Source organism: Hemiscyllium ocellatum, chromosome 5, assembly GCF_020745735.1.
Source record: "Hemiscyllium ocellatum isolate sHemOce1 chromosome 5, sHemOce1.pat.X.cur, whole genome shotgun sequence".
NCBI classification, from domain to species: domain Eukaryota; kingdom Metazoa; phylum Chordata; class Chondrichthyes; order Orectolobiformes; family Hemiscylliidae; genus Hemiscyllium; species Hemiscyllium ocellatum.
The window spans coordinates 137725136-137739830 of record NC_083405.1 but is presented as its reverse complement, the minus strand read 5'-3'; the positions used below and the strand labels follow the sequence as shown (position 1 = coordinate 137739830).

The window sequence follows — 14695 nt, the reverse complement described above, 5'->3', positions numbered from 1 at the left end:
CTTTTCACTCATTCAAAACCTACTAATGCTTGGTCCAAAACCAGCCTGCCTCTGTAGTTGACCCACTCGTGTCAGAGATTTCACCATCCTGTCAGAGAATGACACAAGAAACCAGTGCAATAGCTCAATGTTAAACTATTTGTTGAAGCTTCTTCAAGGACTGTTCTACCTTTAACCTTTCGGCAGACCATGCAGATATCCCTTCTCCTCTCCCATTTGAACTCCTCCTCAATAATTTCATTTGCGGAGGAGACCCATCCCACACATTAATCTTTCTCAAGGTACAACCCTGTAAACAAGCACCATCGCCCATCAATTACGCTACTTAAAATTCCCGATCTCCATAAAACTGAACTTTTTCCATATAACCAACCCTCTTGACAAAGCAAACCCTGCTCCACAGCAAATCCCCAGTCCAAAAGACCATGTATAAGAATGGAAAGTGAACCTGTGCTACATGCCCTCAGGTCAGGTGAAGTCACAGGCAGACAGCTTGATAATGCAAAGTCCACTGAGAAGCACCCTAAGCAATACAGTCTAAAAATTAGAAGTTTCACATATTAATTAAGATGGTGTGAGCTTATCAGTTGATGGAGGGAAGGATGCAGAATTCCTAAATTCCTTTGGTTGAATTGACCCTTCTGCTTAAACCTACATGTTGAGCAGCAGTCTCCTCCTCGTTCCGAATCCACTCAGCATGAGCCCCACAGTCAGATTGTCTCAATTTATAATTCCTTGTTTCAGTAATCCAGTTCCTAAAAACAAGGTGTTTAACACTGACATGCCAAGGTTCCCCTTCCCCATCGTTTTTACTGTTAGATCATATCGCTCAGAAATTACTCCCCTGCTGATGTTATCATCATCGGGGGGGGGGGGGGGGGGGGCACAACACCTGATCGCCACATTGCATTCCCACAGGTTGTGAGATGATTTACCCTGTCACCAGGACAGATTGTAGTCCACCACTCAGAAGCCAAAGCCCTTTTACAATTAAAAGCACAATTAAAGTACCAGCTTCCTGCACTAATCTGTGACAAGTACTCCTGCTAAATCCCAAACACGAGTTACAGTGACATATAACTTGGTATTTTCACATCATTTGATCTGAATGTCAAAGATTATTTGATTTGCTTGAACCCTTCTGCTTACCTGGACTGTGCACTTATGATTACTAAACCCTGGTCCAGCTATACACGAAGCCAAATTATTATCCCAACAACAATATGTCAAGCTCATCTGATGCTCCTTCACTGTTGCCATACACTATCTCACCTGCTGGGTTTCAGAGGGATAGTAATCATGTGGCATGTCAGCCAATGAGCCAACATTATGGAATGCAGCAGATCTATTCAGTTACAGCAGGTAACAAAGCCCATGTCAATCCCAATTCCAGCTGATTCTAACTGCAGACACTTATCAGCAGAAGAGAGTGAGAATGTTACCATGCATTCCAGGATTGAAAACCTTCATTATGACCTTTCGGAGTCTCGGGATATGAATTTAATGGCCTCATGCTGGCATCCTGACCAAGATCAAACTTGCACAAACCAGGAGATGTACATGTCAGGTACAAAAATGTCAACAGCAAAATCTCCTGCTGATTGCTGTTGAGCAAGAGGCCAAAACTGACAAACCTTCTGCTTAGGAGCAAAATCACATGTACAGATAGATCAATACAGCCAATCACATTGGTGGGATAAAGGTCATAGGCTGGCCACCCAAGGTTATCTTGGAGCGTATTGACAGGGCGGTCTGGCAAACAAACTATGATAAAGAAGGAAAGGCCCATATTGTAGATTTCACCTTAAAGAGAGAAAAACCAGAGCTGTTTTGGATAAAGTACAGAGTCAGTAGGGAGCACAACCTTCATAAATTCAATAGATTTGTTTGAATTAAATATATATTTGCTGTTGCGCCCCAACCACCTGCCTGGTCCCTTACCTTATTTACAACTTTCTGCTGCTGTGCGTGCTTTTGTCGCAAGCTCGCCACTTCACGCCATAATGCTTCATTTTCACTGTAAACAAAAATTAATGTTAAAATTGGAGTTTCATGCAAAATACCTATCACTACCTGCCCATTAAATGCAAGAAATGGGATCCTACAATGGTGTCGGTGCTCAGACAATCATGCAGATCACTATTTATATCAAAATATGGTGATAAGCTGCAATGATACTAATTAATTGTTGCAGAAATTGTTTGAACTCGAACTTTGCATTATTCACATTACTTATTAATGACTTGGATAATAGCATTGAAAATCTATATTCAAACTCACTGAGAACACAAGGTTAGGCAGTACTGCAGATAGTCTGTAGAACAGCATAAAATTGCAAAGGGATGTTGATATATTAGGTGAATGGGCAAAAAACTGACAGATGGCATTCAATGCAACCAAGTGTGAGGTTATTCATTGTGGACTGAAAGATAGAGCAGGGTATTTTCCAGATAGCATAAAGATAATTACAGTGAATTCCCAAAGAGACTTGGGTTTCAGATGCATCGACTTTTAAAATGCCACAAACACATGAATAAAATAATCAAGCAAGCTACTGGAATACTGGCCTTCATATCTAGAGGACTGGAGTATGGCATGGTGGTTCAGTGGTTAGCACTGCTGCCTCACAGCGCCAGCGACCCAGGTTCAATTTCCACCCTTCTCAAACTGTAAGGAGTTTGCACATTCTCCCAGTGTCTGCGTGGGTTTCCTCCGGGTGTTCCGGTTTCCTCCCACAATCCAAAGATGTGCAGGTTAGGTGAATTGGCCATGTTAAATTGCCCATAGTATTGGGTGCATTAGTCAGAGGTAAACGTAGGGGAGTAGGTCTGGGTGGGTTGCACTTCGGAGGGTCAGTGTGGACTTGTTGGGCTGAAGGGCCTGTTTCCATACTGTAGGAAACCTAATCTAATTAGGATGCAGGTTAAGGCTGTTAGGACTTCGATCAGAATATCCTTAACCTTCTAAATTCTAGAAAAAACTGGCCTCATTTGTACAATGCGTCCTCATTGTGGACTCTCCCTCTTTAGGGTCATTTAAGCGAGCATTGGATAAGCATATGGAGGTTATTGGGCTTGTGTAGGTTAGGTAGGCTTCGGTCGGCGCAACATCGAGGTCCAAAGGGCCTGTACTGCGCTGTATTTTCTATGTTCATAGCCAGAATGCAAAGTCTCTATATTCCTGTGAGGGTGAAAAGCAAGATTGACAGAAATAGGGAACCCTATTCCATGACAGGAGTAATTGAGACTTTGACCTGAAAAAGGGAGGCATGGCTCAGGTACAGACAGCTGAAATCAAGGGAATCCCTGGAGCTATATGATGACACCATCACAGTCAGTCAAATCTCAGATGGTAATGAAACAGTCTACTGATGGGAGGTGGAAGACCTGGAAAGATGTACATCGAGAACAATCTAGCTCTCAATGCCAGCAAAACCAAGGAACCCATTATTGACTTTCGGCAGGATATTATTCATGGCCCCCTACATATTAACAGCACAGAGGTGGAACAAGTGGAGAGTGTCAAGCTCCTGGGAGTGGTCATCCACAACAAGCTTTCTTGGACTCTTCATGTGTAACTGAAGTGAATACCCATGTCAACTTTTACAGCAGCACCATTGAGAACATTCTGTCTTAGACAACCATGGCTGACAAAGGAACTCACGAAATGTATCACAGAAAAAGAGAGAGCCTATGAAGTGGCCAAGAGCACTGGGAAATCAGTAGATTGGGAAGACGACAAAAACTAACAGAGGATAATGAAGAGAGAAATAAGGAAAGACAGGATGAAATATGAAGGTAAGCTAGCCAGTAATATTAGAAATGATAGTAAAAGTTTCTTTCAATACATAAGAAACAAATGAGAGGCAAAAGTAAGTAATTTGGGCCGCTCCAAGTTGATGCAGGAAGGCTAGTGATGGGAGATAAGGACATAGCTGAAGAACTTAATAAATACTGTGTGTCAGTCTTCACAGTATAAGACATGAGTAATATCCCAACAATTAAGCAGTGTCAAGGGGCAGAGTTGATTGAGGATGGTGGCCATTACAAAGGAGAAAGTACTTGATAAACTGAAAAATCTAAAAATTTATAAATCCCCTGGCCCGGATGGGCTACATCCTAGAGTTCTGAGGGAGGTGGCTAAAGAAATAGCAGAGGTGCTGGTTGTAAATTTTCAAAAATCACTGGAGTCAGGGAACGTCCCTGATGATTGGAAAAATCGCTGTTGTAACCCCCTGTTCAAGAAAGGATCAAGACAAAAGATGGAAAATTACAGGCCGATAAGCCGAACCTCGGTTGGAGGTAAAATTCTAGAATCCATCGTTAAGGAAGAGATTTCTAAATTCTTGGAAGTGCAGGGTCGAATTAGAACAAAACAGCATTGATATAGTAAGGGGAGGTTGTGCCTGACAAACCTGTTCGAATTCTTTGAAGAGGGAACAAGTAAGTTAGACCAGGGAAACTCAGTGGATGTTATCTTCCAAAAGGCCTTTGATAAGGTGCCTCACAGGAGGCTGCTAGTAAGGTGAGGGCCCATGGTGTTCGAGGTGAGCTACTGGCATGGATTGAGGATTGGCTGTCTGAAAGAAGGCAGAGAGTTGGGATAAAAGGTTCTTTTTTGGAATGGCAGCTGATGACAAGTGGTGTCCCACAGGGTTCAGTGTTAGGGCCACAGTTGGTCACTTTATGCATAAATGATCTGGATGAAGAGACTGGGGGCATTCTGGTGAAGTTTGCCGATGATACGAAGTTGGGTGGACAGGCAGGTAATTCTGAGGAGGTGGGGAGGCTATAGAATGATTTAGGAGAATGGTCCAACAAATGGGTGATGAAATTCAATGTGAGCAAATGTGAGGTCTTGATCTTTGGAAAAAGGAACACAGGCATGGACTATTTTATAATCGGTGAGAAAATTCATAAAGCCAGAGTATAAAAGGATCTGGGAGTGCTAGTACAGGATTCTCTAAAGGTTGACTTGCAGGTTGAGTCAGTGGTTAAGAAAGCAAATGTAATGTTGTCATTTACCTCAAGAGGGTTGGAACGTAAATGCAGTGATGTGCTACTGAGACTTTATAAAGCTCTGGATAGGCCCCATTTACAATACTATGTCCAGTTTTGGGTCCCACACCTCAGAAAGGACATACTGGCATTGGACCGTGTCCAGTGGAGATTCACACAGATGATCCCTGGTATGGTCGGCCTAACATACAATGAACGGCTAGGGATCCTGGAATTGTATTCATTAGAGTTTTAGAAGGTTGAGGAGAGGTCTAATGGAAACTTACAAGATGGCTTAGAAAGGGTGGACGCTGGGAAATTGTTTCTGTCAGGCAGGGATACTAGGACCCGTGGGCACAGGTTTAGAATTAGAGGGGATGAATTTAGAATGGAAATGAGGAGACATTTCTTCAGCCAGAGAGTGGTGGGCCTGTGGAATTCATTGCCATGGAGCAAAGCAGAGGCTGGGACGTTAAATGTCGTTGAGGCAGAGATTGATAAATTCTTAACCTCACAAGGAATTAAGGGCTACAGGGAGTGTGTGGGATTGAATGGCGGAGTGGACTCGATGGGCCGAATGGCCTTACTTCCACTCCTATTTCTTATGGTCTTCTGATCTTAACTATGATCTGCCTATATTGCTTGCAAGACAAAGCTTTGCACTGTGCCTCGGACCACGTGACAATAAATTCAATTCAATTCAATTCAATTCAATATAGGGGATACAGGAGCATACTGAATGAAATCAGGAGGGCGAAAAGGGCAAGACTTAGTTTTGGTTGAGAAGATTAGGGTGAAACTTAAAGAACCATTTTGGATTATTACGGGGAAAAAAATAACGAGAGACAGAATCGGGCCCCTCAAGGACTAAAGTGGACATGTACGTGTAGAACCGCAGGAGATGGGCAAAGTCCTCAATGAATATTTCCCCTCTGTGTTAAATGTGAAGAAAGACAAGACGACCTGGGAACGTAGTGGTCAAATCACAGCAGAGGTGGTGTTGGATGCATTAGAATGTATGAAGGTGGATAAATCTCCTGGCCCTGACCAGATATATCCAGGAACACTGCAAGAGGCAAGAGAAGAAATTGCAGGGGTTGGGTCCTGGCTGATATTTTTTCATTATTATTAGCCACAGGTGAGGTCCCGAAAGACTGCAAGGGTGCAAATGTTGTGCCCTTATTCAAAAAAGGCTGGAAAGAAAAACCTGGGAATTATAGACCCACTTAGAGTACTAAGAGCTGATCCAGGCACCACTCTTGAGGAATGGCCTGACAGCTTTGCAGGGAGTGCAACATAGGTTTACAAAAATTATGCCTGGACTTCAGGAGTTAGAAGGAGAAATTGTACAAATTAGCCTGTTTTTTTTCTCGAATTTAGAAGGTTAATGATAATTTTTTTTAGATTAGATTAGATTACTTACAGTGTGGAAACAGGCCCTTCGGCCCAACAAGTCCACACCGACCCGCCGAAGCGCAACCCACCCATACCCCTACATTTACCCCTTACCTAACACTACGGGCAATTTAGCACGGCCAATTCACCTGACCTGCACATCTTTGGACTGTGGGAGGAAACCGGAGCACCCGGAGGAAACCCACGCAGACACGGGGAGAACGTGCAAACTCCACACAGTCAGTCGCCTGAGTCGGGAACTGAAACAAGGTCTCAGGCGCTGTGAGGCAGCAGTGCTAACCACTGTGCCACCGTGCCGCCCACAATCTGATCAAAGTCTTCAGGATAGTGACAGGAAAAGACAGTAGAGAAAGATAAACTATTTCCACTGGTGGGAGATTCGAGAACTGGTGGTCATAATCTAAAAACTATGGCCAAGTGTTCAGCAGAGATATCAGGGAACATTCTACACAAGGGTGGCAGATGTTTAAAACTCTCTTCCACGAATGTTAGTAGATATTAGATCAGTTGTAGTTTTAAATTGGAGATAGATACATTGTTATTAAGCTAAGGTTTTAAAGGATTTGGGCCAAAGGCAGTATATGGAGTAAGGCCCCATATCAGCCATAATCGCACTGAATGGTAGAACAAACTCCAGGGCTGAATGGCCTCCTTCTGTTTCTATGTTCTTAAGTGCAGCACAACCAATCACCATCTTAACCTTTAGAAAGTTATAGCTATTTTAAATAAAGAAATAAGCTCAGGATGCTGACACAGTGCTATTTCCAGCATTGGGTTGGGTCCAATATTTGATTCAATCCTTCATCATTACATCACTTTGAATTTGTTTAAACCAGTGCCAGAACTGGGGTTTTGAAACTAGGTATGTTAGCTCTGGGCTAGGGATGGGAGAACGTGTGACAGGGATGATTCACTGGATTGAATTTCATTGTTCCCAGTTGAAAGGTATATGTAGAGAAATTGGGTGAAAACAACAACATATTCAGCTGTGTCATCTTCCAACATGGATTAGTCTCATCATTTCAATGAAATGCTGCTACTGAGATAACAAATAAAAAAATGTTGTCACAACAGGATTCGTAAAGAGAAGAAAAAGGAACAAAAGAATTCCATGGATAGAGAAGTAGTTAAAATATACCTACCAATTAAAACACCTGTTTACCTCCACTTCCTTTTCTGTGTCTTAAATTCACAATCTTGTACCCTTATGAGCTTGAATTTTGTTCAAAAGCCCAAAATCCAAACACGCTGCACTTACTGACATCTCCTTTTCTATCCTACAAGGCTCACCCATATAACTGTGCCCTGACTGAGACTGCTAATTGATTTAGAGCAGCAAGGATGTTCAGAACTACATGAATTTCATGCTTATCTCTTAGGGCAGTTGAGTAAATTTTTCATCTAGCTTGGCAATCATGGCTCAACCATCAGGACTGGCAGCTATTCAATAGCTAATTTCAAACAAACAGGAAATGCCAGTTACATAGCATGTTGGTTACAAAAACAACCAGTACCTGGCAGACAACAGTCTACCTATTGAACCAAATTAAAGCTGAAGAGGCTTCATTGATAAGTGAAAGTGAAATTAAAACTAAAACTAAAAGGGACATGCAACTTCTAAGAACATTATACCTAGCCATTACTCTCAGAATCTGGCATCAACACTGTTAGCCATGATTGATGAGGAAACTCTCTTCAAGTTCATGCCCCCAACGCTTCCCCTTCCCTTGCCACCTTCAAGATGTTCAAGGCCCAGTCTTGACATTACGAGGTGTCAGATAACAAGGGTAATTAAATGATGGATTGATTGCTGCAACTAACCAAGACTGAACACAAGACAATTTGCTGGTTTCAAATCAATGTTTCATGCTTAAATCCATCCTTTCTGGATGTACAATTATGCGTTTACTTACAAAATGCACAGATTAATTTTCACTGTAATAGGCAGCTTAACAAATTAGTTAGAAACAGGATAGAGATTATTGAGGAAACAGCAGGCCCCAGACATACTGCTTCAGCTGATGGGTATACGCTTGAAAATTATTGCCTTGAGACCTGGGCAGCAATTACATTTAAGATTACTCATGGAGATCCAAACTGAAACAGCATATATTTTCTCTCCAAAAGCACTTCTATCAACAATGAAAGTGTCTGTCATATGGCTTCACACTGCACTGATGCATGCAAAGTAACTAACAATTGCTTGCATACAGACATTTGGCATTCCAAGTTCAAGTACTTACTGTTTCATGGTGAGCAATTTGGAGTCCAGGTTTTCTTGCTTCCCTTTCATGATGTGAACATCATTTAAAATTTTACTGACGTCATCAGACCTGACTTTTATCTCCTCTGGCTTTACAGTCGAGATCTACAAGTTTTAAATCAAACATTATGTTGACAACAGATGTAAGTGTCTAGAAGAGAACTACTGTCTACATTGAAGCCAAACCCAGAAGATAGTCAGTTAGCTCAGTTGGATGTTTTGCAATGCGGAGTGATAACAACAATGCTGGTTCAATTCCCATGCCAGCTGAAGTTGCCATGAAGGTCTTGCCTTTTCAACCAGTTCCTTGCCTGAAACATGGTGGCCCGCAGATTAGGTTCACCATCAGTTATCTCTAACGAGGCAGCAGTTCTATGGTCTTCTGCGACGATGGCAACTTTGCTTTTACAGTAATCTCAGTTGGTGACACCACTAATAAATTCACACGCTGGAATCATTGAATGGTGGCCTTCACTGCAACCAGCATGTAAGTACTCTTTTAGGAGAAGGGAGAAGTCAAAATGAAGCCCAACACACACACACACACACACACACACACACACACACACACACACACACACACACACACACACACACACACACAAAGCCGGCCTTACTGGGGAGATTAACCCTTCAAAGAGAATCCACGAATGTAACTTTGCCCAGATAATGGTCAAAGGGACTCAGAATGGGTGGCAGATGGGAGAGTTAAAAGGTGTTGAGTTTTATGTCTATGTTCCAACCTTGAGCCAAACTGGTTCTATTTCCAAAGCAGGAGTTGATAAAATGTCACTTGGACTTACTGCCTATAGATTGTGTGTTTTTTGAACCAAATATAATGCAGCTGCAGATACAAATTCACCCCACAGACTTGTGTGCACATGTGATAGAGAGTCCGCGAGAACGAGTGCACAAGAGAAACAGAGCGCATGAGCGAGAATATGTGTGTGTGCGCGCACATATGAGCATATGTGCGTGCCTTGACTTAGTGTACGCATACACATGCAATGGACTATATGCCTGTGAGTGTGCGCACCAGCGTGTGTGTGTGTGTGTGTGCGTGAGAGAGAGAGAGTGAGAGTGAGTGAGTGAGTGAGTGAGTGAGTGAGAGAGACAGAGAGAGAGAGAGAGAGAGAGAGAGATCCCCAAGAACAACACCTGATACATATCATTAAGGCTTTGTATTGAGCCACACCTGGGGGCTAACCAATCCCATCAACAGAAATGAACACATATAAGCAACGGCTGGGTTTAGTTCGAGAGCTTTGGGATGGGTACAAAGCGAGCGGGAGAGATTATTTTTGGGATACACAAAAGACTGATAATATTGTTTAGTCTACCCATCCACCCACTCAAAAACAAACAACCTTAAAAAGAAGCAGTTACTTGTATTTGTTTGAACAATTGAGAAGCCTCTTTTGGAGACAGACTGGAGGAGATAATCTGGGACATAGATTTCACACTTACACTGGTTACCTTTCTCTTGATATTTTCTAGTAAATGTTCCTGACCACGGATGAAGTATACATGCTGAAACTCTGTATCGTCCTTGTCTGGTTTCACAAGCCCACCTTGCTCAATGTTCACAACTTTACGAAAGCCATCTGTAAAGATAAACATATCCCGGAGGCAGGGGCAAATGTCAGAATGCAAATGGCTGTATTTTGGGAAGGAGGTCAAACATCAGAGGGAAAATTAAGATTTTGAAGGTTGATGAACCTCTGCATTGTGTGTATATAACATACAAGCATACAAAACAGCAAATAATGGGATTTAACGCAAACAGGCCTGCTTGACTAATCTTCAAGACTGATCTGACTGACCGTGGTCAAAATTCCATTTTCCAACCTGCCATTAAAACCCACTTTAACCTAAAGATATACTCTGTTCTCCCACTTTAGTACACAAGCTTTCAAATTATAATGTCTAACTGAAGCTTCATCAAGAGCATGAAAGGACAATGCTAACTGATTGGACCATGGAGGTATAGTAGGAACTGTTAACTAGGTAAAAACAATGACTGCAGATGCTGGAAACCAGATTCTGGATCAGTGGTGCTGGAAGAGCACAGCAGTTCAGGCAGCATCCAACGAGCAGCGAAATTGACGTTTCGGGCAAAAGCCCTTCATCAGGAATAAAGGCAGTGAGCTGGAAGCATGGAGAGATAAGCTAGAGGGAGGTGGGGGTGGGGAGAAAGTAGCATAGAGTACAATGGGTGAGTGGGGAAGGAGATGAAGGTAACAGGTCAGGGAGGAGAGGGTGGAGTGGATAGGTGGAAAAGGAGCTAGGTACGTCGGACAAGTCCAGACAAGTCATGGGAACAGTGCTGAACTGGAAGTTTGAAACTAGGATGAGGTGGGGGAAGGGGAAATGAGGAAACTGGTGAAGTCCACATTGATGCCCTGGGATTGAAGTGTTCCGAGGCGGAAGATGAGACGTTCTTCCTCCAGGCATCTGGTGGTGAGGGAGCGGCGGTGAAGGTGGCCCAGGACCTCCATGTCCTCGGCCACCTTCCCCACTCACCCATTGTACTCTATGCTACTCTCTCCCCACCCCCACCTCCCTCTAGCTTATCTCTCATGCTTCCAGCTCACGGCCTTTATTCCTGATGAAGGGCTTTTGCCCGTAACGTCGATTTCGCTGCTCGTTGGATGCTGCCTGAACTGCTGTGCTCTTCCAGCACCACTGATCCAGGAACTGTTAACTGTCAATCTTGGCCGAATTATTTAATTACAATTAAACGAGACTCAGACTAGGCATATAACTTGAGGAGGCATTGCCACGGGAAATGAACCAGGGATTGGCAGTCTCCAGAACTCTTCATTTAGGAAAAGGTACACTGCATGGATAAATTACCTCTGCCAACAAGTAACAGGAATGTGTGATCTTTAGTATGTGCAAATGCAAGTCCAACTGATAATCCTAAAATGGTTGTCAGTGTAATTTATTAGATACTCAATATTACTTCATAAATACTGTCAAGTAGCTAAATCATATCCAATGCTGGACATGATGATCTGAGATTTACAAGCAAAATATGGACTAGCACAATTGGCATGCTTCCCCAGAGCTTCTTTGAAGGAATGTGTTTTTTGATATGAACCACTGATCACTGGGACACAGGGCAACATGCCTGGCATCACACTGTTATGGAAGCATGAACCACATTACTCTTTCGTGTATTTGGAAAAGCGTTGTTTTGGCTTTATGGCATCATCCAGTTAGTGGAGAATAGCACTCATGGTTATTGCAAAGCAGTAGCTTGAGGTAGCTAGGTTTGCCTGTTGATCAAATTGTTGAGACATATTCCCTGTTGTACAGCACATCGGTGAGATCTCTTTCAGAGTACTGTACACAGTTCTGGTCACTCTGCAATAGGAAGGATATTATTAAATTGGAGGGAGATCAGAAAAGATTTACCAGGATTGGAAGTTTTGAATTATAAAAATAGGCTGGATAGGTCTTTTTACTAGACTGTAGGAGGTTGAGGGTGACCTTATACAGGTTTGGAACAACAGGAGGGGCAGAGATAGGGTGAATAGAGAGGGAGTCTCTTCCCCTTGGGTGAATGAATTCAAAACAAGGTAGCATATTTTTAAGGTGAGAGGAGAAAGATTTACAAAGGACACAAGGGGCAACTGTTTTTACATGTGTGGTTCATGTGTGGAATGAATTGCCATACAAAGTGGCGGATGGAGGTACAGTTACAACTTTCGAAAGACATTTGCATAAGTAAATGAATAGGAAAGATTTGGAGGGAACATGGTCAGTATAGAATTTCAATGCTGTAGGAGTCTATGACTCTCTTGAATTGCTTGAAGGGATGAGGGGTACAGATATGGAGGATAAATCAAAAATATTATCTAAATATGACAAGCATTGTTAAAATAGAGTCAATCCTACAGTTGAGAGTTGGGAGCATATCATTCACTACCAGAAGGCAAGCATTTTGTCCTAGAGCACAAAAGCACAATTAGCTGCCTTTATCTCTCATGAATAGCTGATTAGGATTCTTCAATTTGTAACTGATTAAAAACACACCAAATGATTACCATTTTGTCAGACACATACTCTATGCTTAATAAGCAGTAAAGCATATACCAGCTGCCACTACTTACACATGTTGAGCTGCCGGACGAAGCTAGCCATGTTATTGTGTTTGAAGTATTTTGGAAGCACCTCTTTTGCAAAACGTCCTTGGTCAAAGACATGGAAACTGTTCCCACTCTGTAGAGGAGAACCAGATGATTAGTAAAGTTGACAAACGCTGATCATATGCTGAAAGAATGACTGGTGCATTAAGAAGAGATGAGTAACTTAATTTACAATGTAGGTGCTTCAGTGAAGAACTGATTAAGTACTTAATACAGTTAATGGCAGCAAATCAGAATTCATCTAGGATCACCTTGGAGCAAGGGAGCAGTCTCCCACAAGAGTCTTCAAACTGTATTCATTGCAGTTTCTGTTCAGTCAGATAAGTGTACAATAGGAACAATTCTGTCACAACAGTTCCCATTCGATGGGGGACAACACAATTTCCATTAACTGGATACAAATGTAGTTAGTGAGTTTGAAAGAAACTCTTTATTGGGCTCAGAGGTTTTGCAACTACAGTCAAGTTGCAAAACATTCAGAGGAAAGATCCACTGGTGATTGATGAAACAGGAAGTGACATTATTTCATGCTGCTTGCCAGAGCAGATCAAAACTAGCTGTTCCACTCTCGCCCTTCTTTTAGTACATGCCTTATTTTGATGTAAAAGGTGCAATGGGTTCTGACGTATCTTTTCAGGCAGCAAAATACTCAATTCTCTCATATCCAATTAAAACAGATTTTCTAGTTTATTAAATTGCAAAAAAAGTTACTAAACTTTAAATGAAATATAAACCAAGTAAAATCATATTTAAATTATAAAGGAATCATGCAGCTCTTAAGTATTCATCTGTGGTATGGTCAAAAATTATGGAAGAGACAAGTTAGCTTGCAAGATTTCCATTCATTTTACTATTTTTATTTGTAAAAATTAGTTTGTGGGAAGTGGTATCATTGGCAAGACCACTCATAACTGCTTGAGGTGATGCACTTGACCAAAATTCTTGAACCACTGCAGTCAGTCAATGTGGTGCAGGGACGACCACAGTGCTGTTTGGAAAACAGGTTCAAGGTTTGATCAAGTAACAGTTCAAGAATGGCCAATATGGCTCACAGTTAGAACGGTGTGTGGCTTGGAGGGGAACTTGCAAGTGATGGTTTTTTAATGTATTTATTGCCCATGTCCTCATTAGAGATTGCAGGGTTGGAAGGTGCTGTTGAGAAGCTTTGGTGCATTACTACAGTGCATGTCGTAGAGTCATAGAGATGTACAGCACGGAAACAGACCCTTCAGCCCAATTCATCCATGCCAACCAGATATCCCAACCCAATCTAGTCCCACCTGCCAGCACAGGGCCCCATATCCCTCCAAACCCACAGTATAACCATCCACATGCCTTTTAAATGTTGCAATTGTACCAGCCTCCACCACTTCCTCTGGCAGACCATTCCACACACACACCACCCTCTGCATGAAAATGTTGCCTCTAAGGTCCCTTTTATAGAACATGGAACATAGAAAAATACAGCGCAGTACAGGCCCTTTGGCCCCTGATGTTGCGCCGATCCAAGCCCACCTAACCTACACTAGCCCACTTTCCTCCATATGCCTATCCAATGCCTGTTTAAATGCCCATAAAGAGGGAGAGTCCACCACGGCTACTGGCAGGGCATTCCATGAACTCACGACTCGCTGAGTTTTTCCCCTCTCCCCTAAACCTATGCCCTCTAGTAGTGGACTCCCCCACCCCAGGGAAAAGACTTTGTCTATTTATCCCATCCATTCCCCTCATGGTTTTACAACCTCCAACACTCCAGGGAAAACAGCCTCTCCCTATAGCTCAAATCCTCCACCACTGGCAACATTCCTTGTATATCTTTTCTGAACCCTTTCAAATTTCACAACATCCTTCTGATATATTCCTAT

At 42.5% G+C, this 14695-nt stretch overlaps 1 protein-coding gene across 3 annotated transcripts in view; it reads right to left on the bottom strand.

Annotated features, from left to right (window-relative positions):
- Window positions 1-14695, bottom strand: part of hsf1 (heat shock transcription factor 1) — a 112577-nt gene that overhangs the window by 56011 nt on the left and 41871 nt on the right. For 2 of the 3 annotated variants that reach the window (XM_060825245.1, XM_060825247.1), the window contains exons 2-5: window positions 12795-12903; window positions 10144-10280; window positions 8657-8781; window positions 1942-2017 (exon numbers count right to left, since the gene is read on the bottom strand). In XM_060825245.1, the coding sequence (XP_060681228.1) occupies window positions 1942-2017; window positions 8657-8781; window positions 10144-10280; window positions 12795-12903 (447 nt within the window). The remainder of the gene's footprint in view (window positions 1-1941; window positions 2018-8656; window positions 8782-10143; window positions 10281-12794; window positions 12904-14695) is intronic. The other variant, XM_060825246.1, reaches the window with a different exon arrangement.